Source organism: Dipodomys spectabilis, unplaced genomic scaffold, assembly GCF_019054845.1.
Source record: "Dipodomys spectabilis isolate Male_0828 unplaced genomic scaffold, ASM1905484v1 ptg000107l, whole genome shotgun sequence".
NCBI lineage: Eukaryota > Metazoa > Chordata > Mammalia > Rodentia > Heteromyidae > Dipodomys > Dipodomys spectabilis.
Window position 1 is genome coordinate 1941520 of NW_024870784.1, and position 23996 is coordinate 1965515.

Genomic DNA, 23996 nt, shown 5'->3' on the forward strand with positions numbered 1-23996 from the left:
TAGAGTTCCCTGGGATCAGCTTCAACCTGGCCAAGTTTAGTTCAAAGATGGACAGTCCTCAGATAACCTCCAGAAGCGTCCCTTGCCCCCCCCCCCCACACCATGCTCAGCCACATGGGGCCCCACCTAAAACCTGTGACTGTCTTTGAGTCTACATCCACACCGAGCTTGGGGGATGGTCCTCTTAGCCATCACTGTGAGCCTTGGCTCTGTGGGCAGAAGACAGCACCCATAGCCTCAGTCGTGCTGACGCTGGGTGTGAGGATGAAGGAGCCCTCCCTAGCCACCCACTCGCTCACACCCCTGTTAGTCCATTGGCTCTGTTTCCTCCCTGTCCCAAGTTGAACTGGCCTTCTAGCTTCTCATAGGCAGAACTAAGCCCCATCATGCAAATGATGTTCCCTGGGCTCCTCCTCCCTCAGCTCCTCCCCCAGGCCCCACCCACCTCTGCAGGAAGGTGGCACCCCATCCACTCCAGCCCTCTCCGTTGCTCTAAACAGACCAGTGTGCGCGTGCGCGCGTGCGTGTGTAAGGTTGGAGCTAACTTTGCTTTCTGAACTGCTTCATTTTCTGCACCTGTAGATCTTTCAGAAACCCCTGATGGAGTCTGAGCTGCTGACAGAAAAAGAGGTTGCTATGATTTTTGTTAACTGGAAGGAGCTGATTATGTGTAATATCAAACTACTGAAGTAAGCCTTTCTTCTCTAACCCCTGGCCTCGCTGCACCTCCGCGGCTTACACACTAGCACCTCTGTGTGGTCCGTCCTGTGTCCCCCACGCATGCTACCCCGTGTCTCCTTCTGCTTTCTAATTAACGCGTTTCTTTTTGCTCATTGCCACTCACACCGTGCCAGCACCCTTTCGTGCCCGCATGCTTTCTGGAAATAAGTTCTAGATTTCTCATGGCAGGGAATATACGTCGCCAAGGCATCCGGGTTTCAGAGGATGGCCATGGTTCCAGAATTTCTAGAACTGGACCAATTCTGGCTCCTGCTCACTGCTAGCTCCATCCTTAGATTCTTCTTCCCGGTAGAAGTAGGTGGATCGCTGGAGGCCCCTTGGCTCCAGCTGATGGAAAAGTGTGGAACTGTTCCTAGCATGCACCTGTTCCTCAGGGTCACCCCAATCAGCCAGCCTAGGGCCATGCTTTAGTTAGCCCAGGAGCCCAAGGAGTTTGTATCTCATCTCTCTGGTCTTCCTCTTTGAGCCTGAGCTTCCCTATTTGTAAAATGAGGGCGCTGGATTATATCATTGCCAGCCTCCCTTCCAATCTAAAGCAAGCACACAATAACAGATAATCCCCCCCCTCCCCAATCTGCATCCACCAGGCCTCATTAAAATATCACTGGCTTGGAATGCAGACCAAGTCCTGGCTTCTAGGAGAAGCGATAGGGCCTGAGCGTGAAGCACACAGTGCTCCTGCGCCCTTGCAATCTCCACATTCAGCTCACTGGGAGGCTGCAGGTTTCTGAACGAGGCTCCTGCATTGTTCTTGTGATTGGACATCTCCACTCTCGAGTGCTGGGATGAGGGGATGCAGTGGAGAGGAAACAGGAAGGAAGACATCCAGTGTGCATGTCTCCACAGATGACCTCAGGCGAGCATTTAGAGAAAGGCTTTGCATCCTCTCTGGGAGATGATTTATCTTCCCCACCACAGGTAGGAGACAGAGCCCTGGGCTTGCAGACTTACAGTCACCTCTGTCCACATGTCTTTGGACTGGGTGGTTTACAGTCTCAGTGTCCTCATCTGGAAGATGGAGATTTGATTAGTCGGCTTTCTGTTGCTATTATGAAACCCCCAAGTCTGGATTCTTTACAGATAAAGACTAGTGATTTACTGAGATCACACTTTTCGGAGGTCAAGATTAAGCAGCCCCATCGATTCGGCCTTTGGTTGAGGTGTGTGTGTGTGTGTGTGTGTGTGTGTGTGTGTGTGTGTGTGTGTGTGTGTGTGAGAGAGAGATCAGGTGCAAGGCAGGAAGCCAGAAAAAAGAAAACTTAAGGGGTTAGACTTGCTCTTCTAGAACCAAGTTCTTCTCTAACTACTTGCTCTCAAGGTCCTATGGAGAACCTCATTAATCCCTTCCCAGGGCAATGCACCTGATCACCTGGCTCCCCTGTGTGAGACTCCATCACCTCACTACCACCACATTGGGAGACCACCGCGGAGGAGGCGCATGCACCTTTGGGGCCCATTCAAGTCCCTTCATAACACAGCACAGTAGTCCCTGGGCGCCAGCATCCCCCAGGCCTTTGAATGATAAGAGGTCAGGACACAGGAAGTGTGGGGCTTGGCCATGACTTGCCTTAGCAGAAGGGGCTAGCCCTGAACCTACAAGTACTAACCTAAAGTGTTGGACAGACACCGAGTTTTCTGTTAAAAATATATCTATAAATTACTCTGGGCGCCTGTAATCCAAGCTACTCAGAGAGCTGAGATCTGAGGATTGAAGTTAGAAGCCATTCCAGGCAGAGTAGTTAGTCTATGAGATCATTCTCATCTCCAATTTAACCACCAAAAAAGCCAGAAATAAGCCAGGTGCCAGTGGCTCACACCTGTAATCCTAGCTACTCAGGGTGCTGAGATCCGAGGATCGAGGTTCAAAGCCAGCCTGTGCAGGAAAGTAGTCTGTGAAACTCTTATCTCCAATGAGCCAGCAGAAAACCAGAAGTGGCACTGTGGCTCAAGTGGTAGAGCTGTAGCCTTGAGCTGAAGAGCTCAGGGACAGCGCCCAGGCCAGGGGTAGAAGCCCCATGACCACCACTAACAATGACAAAAGCCAGAAATGGAGCTATGGCTGAAGTAGTAGAATGCTAGCTTTGAGCACAAAAGCTCAGGGACAGCACCCAGGTCCTGATTAAGCCCCAGGACCTGCGCACACAACACACACAACACACACACACACACACACACACACCTACAGTTAACAACTTTTCCTCAGACAGCTATAGTGGGGGTAGAGACATGGGAAATGTGTCTGATGTCCCCAGTGGCCCCTTAGAAAAGCAAAGACACACCAATAACGTTGGCCATTGGCTCTCCACTCCGTACAATTGCCTTCCCTTCTTTGTCTCCCCCGTGTCCCTTTCCAGAGCTCTTCAGGGACTTGAAGCAAGACATGAAAGCACTGTGACTGTTCGAGAACCCAAGCTCAGAGAGGTTGTGTAACTTATATCAAGTCACACAGTCAGTAGGCTCTATGCGGAATGCCAGGGTTCTGAGCCTGGGGCTTCCCCTCAGTCTTGCCCCCAATGGAAAGCTCACAGAGCCAGGAGCCAGATCTTCCAAAGATTTCCTGGGCTCTAGCAGCTTCTAACTGGCTGTTAAACAGCTAATAAGGTAGCTGTTTAGAACAGCCACCTTGGGCAGCTTTTATTTTAGCAGCTCTGAGATTATAGTCATGGTACAAATAGTGTGTGTGTGTGTGTGTGTGTGTGTGTGTGTGTGTGTGTGTGTGTGGTAGTGGCGGCTGAACTCTAGGGTTCACACAAGACAGAAGTTTTGTCTGCCACTCAAGGTTATTTGGAGGAGCAAGGGCACTGTGCCACTGGTCTGCTGTCAGCTGGTACGCATGCCTGGCGCTCCTCCCTGCTCCCACTGCAAGGCCATTGCTCCTCCGGCCCTGCTCCTCGGATAACCTGATTACATGGGAGAGGGGTCTGTAATTTGCATCTTCCAGATAAAATACTTCTACTTAACAGGAGCTCCCTGAGAATCTTGATTTCTTTTTCTTCCTTCTAACATTTTGTTATGAAGAATTTCAAAACTACAGAGAATTCGAAAGAATTCTGGAATGTGCACCTACATGGTAAATTGTTCAGTGAACACTTCGGTTTATTTGCTTGGCCAATAGACATCATTTTTCCATAGAAGGAGCAATCCTCGTGTTATGGTTTCTAGGGGGCAGGAAGAGGGGAGTTTTGGGGACAGAGAATTAAGACCACAGTCCCTGGACTGCTATGAGAAAACCGCTTTCTATCACCATTCTCGATGCGAGGATGAGACTCACCCCTTGTATTGAGGGAACCACAGAATCCAACCAACAGATAATGGTGGGTTTTTGGTTTTTGTTTTTTGGGGTTTTTTTTGGCAGTCCTGAGTTTGAATTCAGGGCCTTGGCTTGCTCAACAAGGGCTCTACAGCTTGAGTCACACCTCCAGCCCCCTGTTTTGCTCTCATTTATTTATTTTCCAGACAGAGTGTTGCTTTTGGACCATGATTCTCCTACCTCTGCCTCCCACGTATCTGGGGTGATAGGCGTGGACCACTACACCTGGCTCTAATAAGTGAAAATTTTACAATGAAAACCAAAGAAAGCTACTGTGATACAACGATTTTCTACTAGTGATGGTTCTGGTGACATGTTAGATCACATGGCTAGCTTCCTTACTGGGGAGCTGAGTGCCGAGTGAGTGATGTGCCATAGAAGCAGGGTAGGCAGAAAGGCTTAGAACATTTTTCTATCCAAAATCTAGGTGCAGCCCCTTCAGGACGCAGTCAGGAGTGATAGCAGAAAGGCTAAGTTAAGTTCCATTCAGGCCTTCCTTAGATGGGTGGGCAGCACACCTAGGTTCAAGGGCTGCTCCGGTCACCTTTTATTTTAGCTTTGGCCTAGACTTCAGTTTTTTGGCCAAGGCATTCCATTTCCGCATGCCTCAGTTTCCCCAATAGGAAATAGGGATAAAATAGTGTCAGCTAGCTCTCTGTTGCTGTCACAAATGCTGGGGATAATCAGTTTGGGAAGAAGAAAGGTTCATTTGGATCATTTGGAGGCTTTGGCCCGTGGTCAGTTGTTTGCATTGCTGGTGTTCAGAGCTTGTGTTTTAGAGGTAGAAGGATGGAGGCCCGGGGATGGAGGCCCAGACCCACATGCCATCTCCTCGATGCACCCCAGTCCCTCCAATGTCTCTCTACTCAGTTTCCATTTTGGGCTCACAGTCTCATTGTTATCACAAAAACCTTCTAGTCTCCTTCTAGAACTCTTAATCAACTTCAGATTAACCATAGTAATGAATAGTGAAAGGCAGAGATAGTCCAAATGATCATTAGACCTGGCTGTGCCACACATACTGGGATAGTGTGTGTGTGTATGTGGTTATTGATTTGCCATCTCCATTATGGTCTGTGTCGTCTGAGGGCCCCTGACGATGACACCTTCCCTGGGATGCCAAGGTCTCCAGAAATAAGCTCAGTTCTTAGGTCCCATCAGCCTGGAATTCTCACCACCAATAATCCATGAGCTGACATGCCAACACAGGCACCCCGTCTGAATCCTGAAGCGAAGGCGAACAATGGAGGCACGTGGTCCCAAAGAAAAAAATGCCACAGTGGTGCCTCTATCCCTCCAATCGCTTCTTTCTCGATTCCCTGTCTTCCAAATAGATGCTCTAGTGGCGCTCTCGGTCCGTGCCCCTCACACACATTCCGTTTCTGTAGCCGTGTGCCGCGGGGCTGGCAGGCGGTGTGCAGGTGGGGCTCACCTCCCGTGTTTCCACGCAGAGCGCTGAGGGTCCGCAAGAAGATGTCCGGGGAGAAGATGCCTGTGAAGATGATCGGGGACATTCTGAGCGCGCAGCTACCCCACATGCAGCCCTACATCCGCTTCTGCAGCTGCCAGCTCAACGGGGCGGCGCTGATCCAGCAGAAGACCGATGAGGCCCCGGACTTTAAGGAGTTCGTCAAAGTAAGCAACCCCAGCTGCAGGGAGACCCTTCCTCCCGTCCTCCGGAGTGCCCATCTTCAGGGTTTGTAGAGAGCCTAATAGAAATTAGCCAACAGCCGGGGGCTGGTGGCTCACACCTGGAATCCTATTTACTTGGGAGGTTGAGATAGGAGGATTGTGGTTCGAAACCAGCCCGGGCAAGAAAGACTGTGAGACTGTGGCTCAAGTGGTAGAGTGCTAACCTTAAGCCAGAAAGCTCAGGACAGCACCAAGATCCTGAGTTCAAGCCCCAGGACCAGCGCATGCGCGCACACGCGCACGCGCACACACACACACACACACACACACACACACACACACACACACACACACACACACAGAGCAAACAGAGACTAAAACCTTGGCTAAGCAAGAAGGGGCAGACACTAGCTGGACAGTATAGCTGTCACCAAATTGTGCACATGGAGAAGGCTGGTCCCAAGCCTGGATGCTTTCTTTTCCTTTTTGTTTTTCTTTTTGCCAGTCCTGGGTTTGAACTCAGGCCCAGGGCATTGTCCCTGAGCTTCTTTTGCTCTAGGCTGGCATTCTACCACTAAGCCACATTCCCAGCCCCAAGCCTGGATGCTTTGAAGCAGTTTCTGTTTACAAGGTTTGGGAGGCATGTCTAAGTCTTTGCCTCCTCTGATTGGGCCCAGAAGGGCTCCAGACTTTCCTTCTATCGAACCTCAGCATCTTCTGTTCTTTCTTGGTGCCCATTCTCAATGCCCAGGCGTCCCTACAGCCCCCTCCATCTTTCCTTATGGGTTCTGCCTGCCCAGGGGAAAACCTTGGCCCGAGCTCTGGGAAGGTCAAGCCAGTCTGCATAGGGTGCCGCATGCACTGCCTCTCAGCTAGCCAGGTCTGCAGAGCCACGTGTCCACCAGGGGACCTTTGGTGGAGGTGGTGACATGACTGCTGGAGGGTCTCTGTCCTGGTCACATCCCAGATCTCCCAGGGGTAGAAAACAGGAAGAGAGTAAAACAACTTCCATTGACTAGCAAACTGATAATGCTAACCGGTCTCTGCACCCCAGGCATTCGGAGGGCCGACGATTGTCACCTCCTCAAGAATAGTATTTGCTCAGTCATCTCTAGGAGGTGTAAGCGTGGCTTCACCTTGGCCAGAATCTATTTGTCGCAATATTAAATGCTGAGACCTCCTAGCCAAATCTGAGGTCATGCAAGTGGAAGAAAGATGGCTAAGGGCTGGGAATGTGGCTCAGTGGTAGCGTGCTTGCCTAGCATGCATGAAGCCTCGGCGTTTGATTCCTCAGTACCACATAAACAGAAAAGGCTGACAGTGGTGCTGTGGCTCAAGTGGTAGAGTACTAGCCTTGAGCAAAAGAAGCCCAGGGGCAGTGCCCAGGCCCTCAGTTCAAGCCTCAGAACTGGCAAAAAAAGATGGCTAAGAAGTAAGCCAAGGGTGATTGAAGATGAAGGGTGGACGCTGGGCTGCCAGCCTGTCAAGGGCCCAGTTCCTGGATGCAGGCAGGATGCTATCATCAGCGGATGCTCTTGAACTTCAGGGAAATGCTGACACCAACCCAGGACAAGGACTGGGTGTCTCTCCCCTCCTGCTCTTCTTCACCTCCCTTGACTCACCCGGCAGGAGTCTGGCCTGCCTTTGCCTCCTGTGAGGTGCTCCTGGAAGATCTGATGTCCATGGAGGGACATCAGGTCCGGATGCTTGCAGACCTGGCCTAGGTCAGATGGCAGGGCTCCAGGGGAGAGAAGCTGCCTGTGTCTAAGGCATTAAATCCAACCTGAGCCTTTGAGAGAGAAATCACAGCCCCTGTGACTCACAGCCCTCCTCTTGGGAGGAAAAGGGCTTTTATCCACTAGAGGGACTGACAGAGTTGGCAACAAGTGTTGGAAGGAAAGAGGGCGGGGGAGGGGTGGGGGGGGGGTGGGGGGGGAGATAAGCTGAAGGCTGAAACTGGAGGCTTGGCCTTCAAGTCTCAGCTCTACCTCTTCCTTCCCTGCAGGGAGCTCCTGGGGGCCTGGACAGGTTCTACCCATCACTAGACAAAGAGAATCAACCTTGAGGAGAATTTTGTCTTTGATTGCCTTGTCTGGTGATTCCCTGGGAGGGGATAAAGTTTTTATTTTTAGACATCTGGAAGAATACTCTCTGGAAAGCCAGAATCTCTGCTCAGTAAGGAGCAGTGTGTACTGCTGGAGGCGCAATGAGTCTGACCTTCCAGCTGTGGGCTCCTCCCCTATTGTCCAGATGAATGGGGCAATGGGCGGGGAAATCCTAAGTGAGTGCTGATGTTATTGACTTTGGATTTTGCAGATTTTTTCCACTAAAAGTACATTTAAATAAATCTCTTATTTCAGAGATTGGCAATGGACCCGCGGTGTAAAGGAATGCCACTGTCTAGCTTTATACTGAAGCCCATGCAGAGGGTAACAAGGTACCCACTGATCATTAAAAACGTAAGTACTTTCCATACCTTTGTGAGCAGAGAGCCCTTCTCGGTGCCAAAAGGGTCCCAGCCAGCACACCTGGTAACTTTTGCATAAAAATCATGTGCTGGCAAGCTGCTAGAACCATCTGTTTAGTAACTCAGGAAAAATCCCAAAATGGTTTAGCATGAAAAGAACTAACAGTGCATCCTCTAGATATGCAACCAAGTGGCTGGTAGGGCAGAAAATGAGAGCTCAGTGCTTGATGCCTTTTCCAATACAGGCACAGAGCTCTGATCTTCCTACCTCCTGTCTGATGGGCCATGGAGAGATAGTCCACTTGCTGCAATACCCAAAGGGAAGAAAACAGAATTTCTGTGTCCGGGGCTGTGAAATGAACAGAGAGAACTGTGCATCCCCTGAGCCTATATGACACCATTGCAGGAGTAGAGTAGTTGGGGAGGGGCTTAGATCTGATTCCTTTGAAAGGAGAAGGGTATTTAGAAACCCAGATCTGAGCGTCGGTGTGAGCTCACCACTATTGGAATGGCATCGCCTTCTGGGCTTTTCAGTGGCCGTGCTGGGAAATACATGTATGCACGTTCAGGTACATTTATGCACCTATGCATATGTACACACATGCATTTCTGTTTATTTCTAGGCCACTTTAACGATTTTTATTCATACCTATGACTCCACACTAATATTTCTGATTTGAATCCAATACTGGAATGTATTCTCATCTTCCACTTTCTAGCTATATACTGTAAGGAGTTTGGCTGTCCCTCTCCTCAGTGCTGGGTCTATCTTTTCCCAGGAGAATCTCCTTTCTCTACAGACCATCCCCACAGCCCGGCCCACCTCCAACCCACAGGACAGCGAGGCCTTAGGCTCGGTGTGACAGCTCATTTTGGATGCTTCTTTCAGTCTACTATTTCTCATCCCAACTCCACAGTTGGTATTTAATTCACTCAATATTTATCTTGTTTAGTTGCAAACAAATACGAAACAAGATTTTAAGGTTAATTTTCTAGATCTAACTGAGGAGGAAAAAAAAAAAGAATCGAGAGGCCTTCGTATTAAACAAGCAAGCAAAGAAATACAGTCTGGTGGCATGGCTTAATACAAAGTCCTAAGTTCAAATCCCAGTACTGCTTGCTCCCCATCAAGAAAAGAAAAGGACAAAAAAAAACCAGTCATTAATTAAAACAATAACAACAACAAGCTGGGCACCGGTGGCTCACGCCTGTAATCCTAGCTATTCAGGAGGCTGAGATCTGAAGATTGTGGTTCAAAGCCAGCACAGGTAGGAAAGTCCATGAGACTCTTATCTCCAGAAAACTGGAAGTGGCGCTGTGGCTGAAGAGGTAGAATGCTCACCTTCAGCTGAAGAGCTCAGGGATAGTGCCCAGGCCCAGAGTTCAATCCCCGCGACTGACAGCCCCCCTCCCCCCCCCCCCCCATCACCACACCACACACACACACTCACACACACACACAAACCAGAAAAACAACATTATAGTTGTCTTCTATGCATCTAGGAGAAAGAACTGAAAGCTTGCCAAATGCTTTGAAAGAGAATTGGGAAAGGTACGGAGTGACAAGAAATGTTTGAAAAACCGAAATGACTAAAACTAAATATTTGATAACAGTGAGAGGAAACGGAAACTCAGAACCTTTATGCAACCAACCCAGATTGTGGCTAGAAATGTGTGTGTGTGTGTGTGTGTGTGTGTGTGTGTGCATGTAGCAGTTATGGGACTTGAGCTCAGGGCCTAGGCACTGAGCTTTTACCACTTGAGACACGGCTCCACTTCCAGGTTTTTATTTTTTTCTTTGTAGATTCTGTAGAGTCTCACAGACTTCCCTGCTGAGGCTGGCTTTGAACCGTGATCCTCAGATCTCAGCCTCCTGAGGAGCTAGGATAACAGTGTGAGCCACTAGCATCCAGCTTGTGGCTAGAACTTTAAGCCAAGAGATATAGCTCAATAGCTAGGATTCTTTTTATTTTCTTCACTTAAAAAAATAAATTTTAGGCTGGGAAGGTGGCTCAGTGGTATAGAGTGCTTGCCTTGCATGCATGAGGCCCTGGGTTCGATTCCTCAGCATCACATAAGCAGAAAAAGCTGGAAGTGGTGCTGTGGCTCAAGTGGTAGAGCGCTAGCCTTGAGCTGAAGAGCTGAGGGACAGTGCCCAGGCCCAGAATTCAGGCCCCACAACTGGCAAAAAAAAAATTAAAAAAAAATAATTTTAGGGCTGGGAAGGTGGCTCAGTGGTAGAGTGCTTGCCTCACATGCATGAGGCCCTAGGTTCGATTCCTCAGCACCACATAAACAGAAAAAACCAGAAGTGGTGCTGTGTCTCAAGTGATAGAGTGCTAGCACTGAGCTGAAGAGCTGAGGGACAGCGCCCAGGCCAGAGTTCAGGGCCATGACTGACAAAAATAAATGAATAAATAAATAAATATTGCAATATCCTTAGAGTTTTCAAAATACAGTCAATTACATATCACAAATACATGTACAAATCATTTCTAAGAATGAAGTAAATGAACCTATTTTTTTTCCTGAGACAAGTCCCTTTATTTAAAAAAAATGCAAATTTAAATAAATCCATTTCCATCCATTTGTGGGTGGCTATTTTTTAGCAAACTGAGGGCCTTTGAATTAATTCTATAAATTCCAAGTGAATCAAAATAATCTTTATATTCAGTGATCAAACATTTTTCAAAGGCCAAATTAAAAATATTCTAGTTTGCATTATTTTAAGATCACTGCTGTGAATGAATAGACATCACCATGACAACTGCTCAATATGTGGGATAAACTGTATAGAAGATATGCATAGACATAAGCACATTATAGAAATACGTGTAGGAATGTGCACAGAGATATATACAGTGGGTGGTGGATAATATATATGATGGATAATGCATAGAAATATACAATTCCCAATTTATGATCATTTTTAGTTTTAACTTTAAGAGTCAAATACAAAGGAGCTTTATTTGATAAACGTACAATTTCTTATGTACTGTCTGGCACAGAAGAACTAGCATTCTTTTTTTTTTTTTTTTTTGGTCAGTCGTGGGGTCTGAACTCTGGGCCTGGGCACTGTCCCTCAGTTCTTCAGCTCAAGGCTAGCACTCTACCACTTGAGCCATTTCTATCTTTTTCTGCTTGTGTGGTGCTGAGGAATTGAACTCAGGGCCTCATGCATGTGAGGCAAGCACTCTACCACTGAGCCACCTTCCCAGCCCCAGAAATGGCATTCTTAATCATTAGCTTAGAAGGGTCTATTCAGAAAAACATAAATTTCCAGCAGGGTGCTGGTGGCTCATGCCTGTAATCTTAGCTACTCTGTGGCTAGGATCTGAGGATTGTGGTTCAAAGCCAGCCCAGGCAGGAAAGTCCATGAAATTAACCACCAAAAAGCCAGAAATGGAGCTCTGTGTGGCTTCAGTGATAGAGTGCTATCCTTGAACAAAAGAAGCTCAGAGATAGCATCCAGGCCCTGATTTCAAATCCCAGAACCAACACAGAAAGAAAAGAAAGAAAGGCATACTCGCACCCCAAGGCATCCATCTGCTGCAGTTCCAGACGCATGTGCTGGCAGCTGGGCCAGGGCTCTGGGCTGAGGGTTTTTGTTTTTGTGTGTTTGTGTGTCTGTGTTCTTTTTTTCCTTTGTGAAGATCATCGAAGAGAAACTATGTAGTCCCCTTGGGCTTCCTGACCTGTATCTCCCTAGATCGTGGGAGTCTGTATGTGTGGTTTAGAGTTCATCCTAAAAGGTCAGCTTTTACTGGACAGGTCACATCGTTTGCCCTGTGGCTACTCCAAGGTACAGGGCCTGGCTGAGGCCTGAGCATTCATTACTTATGAATAGGAAACTTGGCTCCCACTGAGCCTGTGAAGAGGAGGTATTCTGGGCAAGGCCATTTACTGGAGACATAAAGGAGTGGCGATCACACACCACATCCATCCCATGCCCCACGGTGAGTGCACAGAGGCATGGTGGCTCAGGTGTGCGCCATTCAGAAGATCTGTGTCCCATCTCTGCAGTACCCTGCCCTGGGTCCTCCAAAGATCCCAGGCCCACCCTTGTGTGCAGACGGACAGAGAGGGCATCCAAGAGCGCCTTAACAAGGGGATATTTACTTCTGTGCAGATTCTGGAAAACACGCCTGAAAACCACCCTGACCACAGCCACTTGAAGCACGCCCTGGAGAAAGCCGAGGAGCTGTGCTCCCAGGTCAATGAGGGGGTGCGTGAGAAGGAGAACTCTGACCGGCTGGAGTGGATCCAAGCCCACGTGCAGTGTGAAGGCCTGTCCGAGGTAACTGCCTGCAGCTGGGACCCAGGCCTCCCCCGGCCCAGCCTCCACAGCGGGCCTGAAACAGAACAAGGAAAACCAAGAGCCACGTTCTTCTCCATATCCCTCATGCGCTCTCCAGTGGCTTCTCATCTGTGGTTTAGTTCATCCATGGCACTTTTCTTTTTTTTCTCGTCCTATTATTTCCCATTGCTAGCAGTTCTATTTATTTTCTCCAATCTGTTGTGTTTTGTGTGTGTGTGTGTGTGTGTGTGTATGTGTGTGTGTGTGTGTCTTGTTCTTTATTCAGATGTTCATCATGCTTCTCGTTTATTCCTTAACAGATTTTAAACATTTTTATGTTCCAAATATGATAGATCTAGCACCCAGTTGCAGGTCTTTCTTAAATTAAATTTTTATTGTTTTCAGTAGTTGCACAAAGGAGTTAGCATTCAATAAACCAGTTTATAAGTACAAGGCATCTTTTTTTTTAATAGAAAATTCCATTTATTTATTTATTTATTTATTTTTGTCAGTCATGGAGCCTGAACTCTGGGCCTGGGCACTGTCCCTCAGCTCTTCAGCTCAAGGCTAGTGCTCTACCACTTGAGCCTCAGGACCACTTCCAGCTTTTTCTGCTTACGTGGTGCTAAGGAATCGAACCCAGGACCTCATGAGTGCAAGGCAAGCACTGTACCACTGAGCCACCTTCCCACCCCAGTACAAGGCATCATGATCAACGTAATTCTCCCCCTTCCTCCCTCACCCTGCCATTTCCCTCAGTTTTCTTAGTTTCATAGGATAAGTACCAAATATTAGGACTGAATTCTTCTCTCCCTCTTACTCTTCTATTTGTTCTTTTTTCTATCTCTTGTTCATCATGCCTTATTTTTTCTTTACTGATTGTGAGTTGCAAAATTTTGCCAGGCAAGGAATCAAACCCAGAGCGAGGCAAGCAAGCACTGTATCCCCAGCACCATATTGTGATGTTTGGATGCGCACTCAGTGTTTCTCACAACTTTATCTGTGGATATGCCAGTTGTGTGAATTGCAGTTGTGAATTTGTGTGACAGCTGCCTGGAGGTCCAAAAAGCACAGACACAGGCGCGTGTGTGCGTGCATACGTGAGCGTGCACACCACTCACTAGGACTGCCCCCGAGACCCAGGGACAGGGCATCACGTGCCTCCTCTCCACCCTGTATTTCGTGTTCCTCTTTTAAGCTGCAAAGACAGCCATTACTATGTGCAGAGGCCGTCACTGACGGTCTCTCCCAGCCGCTGCCTCATCCCTACCCACCCACCGTGCGGCAAAGGTGTGACAGCAGCCCTGTGGAAACCCAGGTGATGGCTGCAGGCTCCTATGTTGGACCAGGAACCTATTTGGATTGATTGTCCCACTTGGTCCCTCACTCATTCATAATGGAGCATCTACCCCGTGCCCTTGATCAATTCTAAACAACAAGCACATCAAAGCAAAGAAGGTACGCCTCTTATACTCAAAGGGTTTATGTCCTTAGAGAGAGCTGAGGGTGAACTCATGTTGACAACAGAATGCAAGGAATGATGAGGTGGAGCTCGGTGACAGGAGAGGGGCCAGTCATGAAAATGTCCAGGGAGGCATTGGGCAGGGGCACATTTGCCTGCCCTGGGAAGCTGAAGATCGCCCCCCTCTGTCATGAGCCCCAGGATGGGCATTAGGACTGAAGAGCAGCATGCCCTGCACAGGGCACTGGGAGAAGCGTAGAGGGACACTAAGCCATCCTCCTGTAGGGAAGGACCAAGCAAGGCCTGTGTGTCCATCAAAGGGACGTAGCCTTAGTCCTGGCTTCAGTGGATTCAGTACCTGATTCGGTCAGGCAAATAGGCTGAGGTGGTGGTATGAACTTTAGAAAGGGGTCTTCCCTGCATCTAACTGCTTCAGTCGGGGGCTCAGTGACCTGAGTCTTGTTCATCTTAAGATGTTAAGAATAGAATACCATTCTCCCCAAGTGTTTCACTGGCATTGATAAGCCGTCCTTGGAGCCAGATTATTGCCCTTCTTGTTGATTGTCCTTTTCTAGCTATTGCACCTCAGTGTGTTGTTGCCATGATGGTGTACACAGCGATGGGAAAGGAACACGTTGGCTTCTGGTTTCTGTCTCCGGACCACACTGTAGGCCGTGTGGCATCCAGAGCTGAGTGCACACCAGTGATTTCAGATAAATGTGGTCTTTAGCATCCTCAAGTGAAGACAGAGTAAAGATGGCTCCTGAGTCCTAGTCAGTGACTGTAAACTCTCGTATGAGTACAGGACATCCTCTTTAAGGACATTGGAACCAGTGACACTTGCCTTTTCTGGACTGATTGTCCCCAGGAGACTTGAACTCTTTCTTGGAAAGCAGGAAGGTAGATCTCCAGGATAAAACTCCAGGTTTCCTGTTAGGAGTTTAAGGGATGAACTATCTTCGTGAAAGGTTCCCTTTGGGCTCTCTCAGAGCCTCAGTGGGGGAGGTCAGAAGCTGTTCTTCCTCCTCAAACCTTAGTGTGGGACAAACTGGCCCCTCCCCTTGTCACATGAAGGCCTAGAGTCCCTGAGTCACCACTGAGTTTGTCTCCCACGTTGAAAGTAGCAGGTGGCTTCCAGGATCTCTTGGGGGAAATGTGCGTTGTGAGCTCCATTGCCCTTCCGAGAGGTTGGAAAGATGAGTAGTTCTGGAGAGAAACTTGGCCAAGAAGGCTGGCAGATGAGGTATGGCCCAGATGTATGAACAGGTGGAGACCATGAAGCTGAGCATCTCCTGCCTGGTGCACAGCTAGAGCCTTGCCTTCTTCCATCTCTCCCCCTGCTGTCACAAAAGCGGAACTTTATGAAGTCCTCTCACCTGAGCTCAGCCCCTTCGAAGCCCAGGGGCATGAAGATTCTGCTTTCTAGAAGCACTGTCTGAGCCCATGCAGGGCCTTCTTGTTGCAGCTGGTCCACACCATTCCAAAGTATCGCCTCTCACTGGGCAGATAGTCATCAACATGGGAGGTGATAGGGATTCTCTTCCTGCTGTCCATTTAGCCAGTAAGCAAAAGAGAGAAACAGGCCCTTCTACACCATTAGAATCCATCCAATCCCTAGTCAAAAGCCTCAGGAATTAGAACTAAGACACATTCTGATGCAAATCCCAGAGTTGTGGCCTTTGTCTTTGGACTTCTTGGCTCCAAAAGATACTACCTGAAGTGTTCAAAGCTATCCTTGATTTGTGTGCAGATCGGCTGACCTTAGATTCTGATGGAGCCTAGGCTTTCAGCTGCAGAGAGACCAAAGTGAAAACCATGACCTTTCTTCATCCTGTCTTCTTTGGGTTTCTTTTCCTTTCTCAGCAACTGGTGTTCAATTCAGTGACCAATTGCTTGGGGCCACGCAAGTTTCTGCACAGTGGGAAGCTCTACAAGGCCAAGAGCAACAAGGAGCTGTATGGTTTCCTTTTCAACGACTTCCTTCTCCTGACCCAAATCACAAAGCCTTTGGGCTCTTCTGGCACGGACAAAGTCTTCAGCCCTAAATCTAACCTGCAGTATAAGATGTACAAAACAGTAAGTTCCGCCAGAGATGGCAAAGCAGGGGGCTGTGTCTGGGGAGGAAGGAACGTTGGCCCAAAAGGAGAGCCAGGGCGTTAGCAGGCTTTGAGGCCGTAGTGTGGAGGACGGAGGCAAGATGGATGTGTGAGGATTCAGAGTCACCGAAATCTGCATGAACAAAAGATTTATCACGGCCAAGTAAGGTGGTGTCCCTTCCACGGGTGACAGACAGACCCCACGCCACAGGAACTCATGGTCCTGTGTGCAGAGGATGCAGGCAAGGAGAGATAAAACATCACAAGCCCCAGTACCCACAGGCAGCTTCCACACTGTCCTTGGAACATGTGTGCCTCTCTTCACCACCCAAGCCCGCCAGAATAGTCAATGTGGGGAAGACTTCCCTAAGCCGTGCATCTGGTCCGTCCGTACCTCATGGCTGTGTTCGCGTCTCTGTGTCACGGGCTAGTGTTTTTCTAAATTTGTCTGTGCATGGAGGGAGGTGGGGTGTGTTTTTATGGAAGAATTTTCCCAGAGGCAGCTGCACTATATTTGAGGGAAAAGCAGTGTTTTTATGTAGACTGTTACTAGACACGTTGTCTGAGAATCCCCGGACAGAATTACTTGGATGTGAAGGTATTTGCCATTTAGTGTATATGGTGGGAAAAAGGGACCGATTAGGTCTTATTTTGAAAGGACTTTAAAAAATACCTGCAGGCTGGGCACCACGGCTTATGCCAGAGTAGCCTTCAGACACACAGGAAGTAGAGATCAGGAGGACCGTGGTTTGCCTGGGCAAAAAGCACATGAGACCCCAGTGCAATGAAAATGCCAAGTGTGGTGGCAGAATTGCAGCTACATGAGAAGTGTAATAGGAGAATCACTATCCAGTTCACCTGCCTCCCCCCCCCCAAAAAAAAAAAACTAAACTAAATAGAAAGTAATGAACTGTCTGCCTAAGAAATGCAAGGTCCTAGTTCACATGAATGTGTGCATAATCTATTAAAAGTTAGTATCAACAGAAAATCCTTATTCTGGCTTAGTTTTTTTTTATTTGTTTTCATTTTTGCAGTAGTGGTGATTGAATTCAAGGCCTCACACTAGACAAGTACTCTGCCGCTTTAGTCATGTCCCCCATCCTTTGACTTTTAGTTTGTTTTTCAGATTAAGTTCTCACTCTGAGTTGCTCGGGCAGGCTTCAGATCTCTGTCCCTCTGCCTCCTGAGTAGCTGGGAATTATAGTTGTAAGCTACCATACCCAGGTGTCTTGTCTGAGTATACTTTAACTGGGGAACACACAAGCCTTTAATCTGGCTTACTGAGCCACACCCATAAACATGTGTGAACACACAGACACACACACACACACACACACACACACACACACACTCACCTGCAGCTTCATTACATGCACACACACAAACATAACCTTGGAGCGTACCAAATCTGCAGTCCCTCTGCCTTGTTTTTTAATGCCTCTGCATTATTGCTTTGCAGCCTATTTTCTTAAATGAGGTTCTAGTAAAATTGCCCACTGACCCTTCCGGAGACGAACCCATCTTCCACATTTCCCACATCGACCGAGTGTACACCCTCCGAGCAGAGAGCATAAACGAACGGTAAGCCCTGCATGGCCCGCGTGGCCGCAGGTCCGGCACCCTCCGGAGGTGAAGCCTTGCCCAGCCTCTGGTGGAGGGTGGGGAGCGCATCGTCTGTTTTTCTAGAACCTCTCAGAAGCTGGATACATAGCATGGATGTCTCAAAATAAAATGGTTTGAAACAAATTTTGCTTGAGAATTTTTTTAAAGGAAACATTCAGCCCCCCTCTCCCTGCCCCCGAGACGAAACAGAATATCCCAGATCTCTTCAGGTCCTCCTGGGCGGCAGACACTCAGAGGAGAGTGATCTGGAGATTCGCAGGTCCACTCATGCCTGGAGCCCCATTGCCCCCACTCACTTCCTTTCCCTCCCCCCCCCCCCCCCCCCCGACCCGGGTCCGGGACAGGCAATCTCTGATTCTCAGGCTGTGGGGGACTTTTGCTTCAAGACTCTGTCCTTGGAGCCAAATGAAATAGATCATTTTCTGAAGGGTGAGCTTGACACAAGGCCAGCAACCTTCTCCTGGGCATTTGTGCCAAGCAAGGGATTTGGCTAAAGTTACCGGGCATATGGTTCTCAGAAAGAGTGAAGGGGGGAAAACAAAACGGAAAGAGCTTCCAGTAGCAGACTTCAGGCTTTCATGTGAATTGCTTCCCAATCTGGGACATGGCTTTTCTTCTTCCCTGGGGTGGTGTGGGGAGAGGTGCTTGGACAAAGATACTTTTCGCTAAGGGAAGGTGAGGAACTAGCGTCCTAACTCCTGCAAGGTGACATTTATCCCAGACTTTCCTCCCCAGGGATGCAGATGCGCCGGGCAGGCATCGAGTCCAGCCATAAGAATACCTCTTAGGTCTTTCTTACTAATTATTAGCATCACAAAATCAAGCTTGAGCCTTTGTCATTAAAATCAAACGAACAAAGGAAACAGGGTCTTAGAAACAGAATTTGAACAGACCTCAAGCTTTTTTCTTTCTTTCTTTCTTTTTTTTTTTTTTGTCCTGATTCGATTTGGCAACCTTTTGTCTTTTCCTGTCCAAGGACTGCCTGGGTGCAGAAAATCAAAGCTGCCTCTGAACTCTACATAGAGACTGAGAAAAAGAAGCGAGAGAAGGCGTACCTGGGTAATGTATTGCCAGCCGACCGGGACCAGGCATCCTGTCACTGGGTGGGGTTGGGGGAAGCGGGGAAGGGAGCAAGACTGGATGGATGGAAGACTGGATGGAAGTGGGATCAGTGAGATGGATGGATGGATGCATGGAAGTGGGATCAGTGAGATGGATGGAAGAATGGAAGACTGGATGGAAGTGAGATGGATGGATGGATGGAAGATGGAAGGATGGATGGAAAGATGAAAGGATGGATGGAAGATGGATGGATGGAAGACTGGATGGAAGTGGGATCAGTGAGATGGATGGATGGATGGATGGATGGAAGTGGGATCAGTGAGATCGATGGAAGGATGGAAGACTGGATGGAAGTGGGAAGGATGGATGGATGGAGGATGGATGGATGGATGGAAGTGGGATGGATGGATGGATGGAAGATGGAAGGATGGATGGAAAGATGAAAGGATGGATGGAAGATGGATGGATGGATGGATAGATGGATGGATAGATGGAAGACTGGATGGAAGTAGGATCAGCGGAGGAGAGGAGTTCAGGAGGGAGGAGAGGCGTGTCTCAGTGTGGGAAGGTGTGTACAATGGGTCACGAGGCACACTGGGAAGGGGAAAGTCATCGAACGCTACAATGAAGCACTTTCTGTTGCTTTTTTCTGTCATCATAGTCCGTTCCCAAAGAGCAACAGGAATCGGAAGGCTGATGGTGAACGTTGTGGAAGGCATCGAGTTGAAGCCTTGCCGATCGCATGGTAAGGACCTCGACTCCACCTGTGCTGGAAGTCTGTCCTCCATTCCCCATGTTTCCTGACACCTGTACATCAAATGCTATCTTTTTCTTTTTTTTAATCTGACATTTCCTTCTAGAATTGGTTTTTTCAGCAATTGTTCAAATGCCAGAGTTTTATTTATTTATCAAGTCCTGGGGCTTGAACTCAGGGCCTGGGCACTATCCCCTGAGCCTCTCTGTGCTCGAAGCTAGCACATTATCACTTGAGCCACAGCGCCACTTCCGGCTTTTTCTGAGAATGTGGTACCAAGGAGTCGAAAGTAGGCCTTCATGGATGCTAGGCAAGCACTCTACCACTAAGCCACATTCCCCGCCTATTTTATTTTTTAAATAATAATAATAATAAACCTCTGAGACTGCTTTTACAGTAGGGAGGATATACCAGAAGGCTGGTGTGAGGGACAGGAAGGACCTGGCTTAGACACTCACTGATCTATTTGTTCTTCCTTTAAACATGGTCATTGTGGGTGTTCTCACCCAGCCTAAGGTCGAGATTCTAGTTAAACAACACAGCCTGGCTCCCCCATTTCTGGCGTGGCGGTGGTACTGGGATCCCCCTGCGGTGTCCTTCCTGCCTGGCCACAGCTTCTGTTCTCCCCAGGAAAGAGCAACCCGTACTGCGAGGTGACCATGGGATCCCAGTGCCACATCACCAAGACCATCCAGGACACTCTGAACCCCAAGTGGAATTCCAACTGCCAGTTCTTCATCAGAGACCTGGAGCAGGAAGTCCTCTGTATCACCGTGTTTGAGAGGGACCAGTTCTCACCGGATGGTCAGTAGGAAGTGCCCCTAGCGTACTTTCTCTCCTCTATTACTCCTCTTATAATGGAGTCTTCCCTTCCCTTCCCTTCCCTTCCCATCCCCTCCCCTTCCCCTCACTTCCCTTCCCTTCCCCTCACTTCCTCCTCCCTCCATCCCTCCGTCCCTCCCTCCCTTTTTTCCTTCCTTCCTTCCTTCCTTCCTTCTTTTGTTGGTCATGGAGCTTGAACTCAGGGCCTAAGCACTGACCCTGAGCTCTTTATGCTCAAGGCTAGCACTCTACCATTTTGAGCCACAGCACCATTTCTGGTTTTCTGATATTTAATTGGAGATGAGTTTTATGGACTTTTCCTGTCTGAGCTAGCTCTAAACCCTGATCCTCAGATCTCAGCTTCCTGAGTAGCTGGGGTTACAGGTGTGACCCATCAGCACCTGGCTTTTTTTCTTAATGTATCAAAAAATAGACATAATAGTTGTAAGTGTTTATGGTACCATGTGGCACTCCAATACACGTGTACAGTGTGCAGTGATCAGATCAGGGTAAGTTATGAAAATGTAGGAGAAAGGAAGGAAACAGGTCAGACTCGATCTTCTACAGGCGAGGATTGTTTATTGAGATAGAATAGCAAGGGACACAGCCTTCCCTCAGGCTTGGAGACTGTACCGGAGGGGTGGGATTGGAGTCAAGGTTTTTTAGGGTCTGAGCAAGGAGACAGGGGTTACATGAGTTTAGTATAGGGCGAGTGACTGCAGGTGCAGACAGAGAATACAGTAAGTATTCCCTTACCCAAGGTTCCAAGCATTTTTAATGTTTAAACAGCTCTACATCTGCCCTTCCTAGATGGTTTGACCTTCGCAGGATACAGTTTTTAGTCTTCCAACCTCTTAACCCTTTCCTGGCCATACAGCTGGCCTCAGAGCCTTATAGGCCAGGCCCGCCATGGGGTGTCCACAGCAGACTCAGGTATGATTGTCCTGCCTCTGTCGGGCAGTCTGCACTTGTCTTTGGTGGATGCCTGGCATCTGAATGCACCTGGGAAAACAGGGTGGAGGTCAATCCTTCAAATTCCATCTTTGGGTACATAGGAAGAATGGTTCCAGAGGGGAGAGCAAGTCCTTCCTACATGGTCTTTGGATACGTAAAAAGAATGGGCCGAGAAGGGAGCAACGTGAAATTATGAGAACAAATCAGATTCCCATCATTGAGCTATCACCTCAGACATTAATCATCTTTCATACTGGAAGCATTCAAAACATTCGGTTTCTTTTCTTTTCCCTTTCTTTATCTCTGTCTCCCTCTGTCTCCATCTCTATTTGTTTGTTTCTCTCTTCCTTTCTTCTTTATTTCTTCTTCTTTTTAACAGTACTGAGGCTTGAATTCAGGACCTGGGTACTGTCCCTTACTGTTTTGTTTTTTTTTTTGCTGGTCGTGGGGCTTGAACTCTGGGCCTGGGCACTGTCCCTCAGCTCTTCAGCTCAAGGCTAGCGCTCTACCACTTGAGCCACAGCGCCACTTCCAGTTTTTTCTGCTTATGTGGTGCTGAGGAATCGAACCCAGGACCTCATGCATGCAAGGCAAGCACTCTACCACTGAGCCACCTTCCCAGCCCCTGCCTTTTTTTTTTTTTTAACTCAAAGCTCTACCATTTGAGTCACAGCTCCACTTCTAGCTTTTTGATGGTTGGTGAGAGATAGGAATCTCATAGAACTGTCTTCCTAGGCTAGTGTTAAATCACAGATCTCAGATCACAGCCTCTTGAGCAGCTAGGATTACAGGCACAAGCCCCTAGTGCCTGACTGCTTCTTTAAAACAAAATATGATGGCACACTGACAAGTCCACTGGGAAGTAAGTGGGAAATCTTAACACTGGTCTCACTTTGTAGGTCCCAGAAGAAAGGGGAGCAGACTAGTTCATGACGAGATTTCCAGTATGGCAAGCAGGTACCTTGAAGACAAGGTGCTCTCTCTGAGCGTGGTCTGTTGATTCTCCTTTCAGATTTTTTAGGTCGGACAGAGATCCGTGTGGCTGATATCAAGAAAGACCAGGGCTCCAAGGGGCCAGTCACGAAGTGTCTCCTGCTGCACGAGGTCCCCACGGGAGAGATCGTGGTCCGCCTGGACCTGCAGCTGTTTGATGAGCCATAGGAACGCCAGGACATGCGCAGCAGAGTTCCTTCCTGAAGCCCCACATGCTGTCTGCAAACTGCAATCCTCTTCTCAGAAGCCACCATCCGGTGTCAGGGCAATGGGACAGCAAAGACAGGCCCCTCAGAGCTCCTAGGAATAATTCTTGACAATCCCGTTCCTCTCGATCCATTTCCCATTTTATGAAACAAAACTCTTGTGTTCCTTTGTTCTCAGCGCAGGTCTCACGGTGGCTTACAGGGCCTCTGAAATCCCATAGCCTTCCGTTGGGTTTGGTTAGGAACCTGGCCCGTCGTCCAGCTGGAGGCATGGATCTGGTTACTATAAAATGGATTTATAAATGCAATGTGTGTATTTTTGGGGGAACTCATGTAACCCTCCTATGTCTCACTCCCCTCCGGGGGCCTGTTGCCCTACAGTGTGGTGGTTTAGTCCAATTACAGTGGAATTGCTGCTGCTCCAGAATCTGGACCCATTACCAGGTGCCGTGGTCTCCTGGCTGGGCGCTGGCTCAGCTCCCTGGAGGATCCTAGTGTGTGTGGTTACAGCCGTCAGTCCTCCCCCCTCCCTGCCCCCCCCCCCCCGAGGCCTGGACGAATTCCTGTTGGTGAGAGCATGCCAGTGTGCATCAGGAGATCCAGCTCAGGTGGCACTGGCCGTGGAGGATGGTTGTGATCTACCAGGTCAGGCCATGCTGCTGCCGTGATCCCATGATCGTGGCAGATCACCGGGAAGGCAACCTGATGGGATCAGTGGCTCACTGGTTACTTGGCATTATTGGAAAATGTTTTTCTTTGGCTTAGAAGAATTTTATGGCAAGTCATTGCTGGTGATTGGCTCTGAGCGTGATCAGAGCTAAACGTACCAGGTTCTGACTGTTGTAGGAAACTTTAGCAACTCTCTTTGGTAGATTCCCATACAATGGACACCCTGGCTCCTTAAGGTGAAGGGAAAAAAAATGACAAGCTGGAAGAGGGGCGGAGAGATGCGAGGCAAATTCGTTGTATGGTAAGGGAAAGGGCCTGTGAGCATGCGCCTTCCTGTTCTCTAGAGACACACGCCAATCTTAGTCATGATCGGCAGGAGCTTAATGTCCGCAGTGTGTGGCCAGGTACTGAGATGTTGAGTTTGAGTGAGTTGGGCTTTTCCTTTCAATGCTAGGAGATAGGGGTGATGAATTAGAGCATAACTTGATTTGCTAATGACAGTGTGGGCTGTACTTTGTTCGCATGTGGATGTTTTTGTAACGCCAGTTTGAAGTGGTCATGAAATGTTCTTTGCATGTTCTCTGGCTCTGGAGTTGAGCTTCCTTGCGTTAGCTGGTGGTCCCTTTGACTGTAGGTCCTTAGGATTCAGTAGGATGGATGAGGTACTTCAGAGGTGACGGCATCGGCGTGGTAGCAGGGCGCCCTGCGGGTTAGCTGCATCAAGGAGTAACTTTCCAGGTTAGCCCTGACATATTCTAAGCAATTAATAAAAAACAAAAGTGTGTGTTGGCAAGGACAACAAAGTTTACATTTCATACTTTTAAGAAACACTTTATTATTTATTTATTGAAGATAGTGTAGAGTTTTTGTATCAAAAGCAACAGACAGACGTATTTTTTTGAAACAAA

The 23996-nt window shown here is 48.4% G+C and overlaps 1 protein-coding gene across 1 annotated transcript in view; it reads left to right on the forward strand.

Moving 5' to 3' along the window:
- Itsn1 (intersectin 1) overlaps positions 1–22727 on the forward strand; it is a 185575-nt gene extending 162848 nt beyond the window's left edge. The window contains exons 30-39 of the mRNA XM_042687179.1: positions 583–689; positions 5503–5686; positions 8044–8142; positions 12280–12447; positions 15773–15985; positions 17465–17586; positions 18605–18687; positions 19352–19435; positions 20075–20248; positions 22233–22727. Coding sequence (XP_042543113.1) covers positions 583–689; positions 5503–5686; positions 8044–8142; positions 12280–12447; positions 15773–15985; positions 17465–17586; positions 18605–18687; positions 19352–19435; positions 20075–20248; positions 22233–22381 — 1383 coding nt within the window. The 3' untranslated portion in view covers positions 22382–22727. The remainder of the gene's footprint in view (positions 1–582; positions 690–5502; positions 5687–8043; positions 8143–12279; positions 12448–15772; positions 15986–17464; positions 17587–18604; positions 18688–19351; positions 19436–20074; positions 20249–22232) is intronic.
- The last annotated feature ends 1269 nt before the right edge of the window (positions 22728–23996 follow it).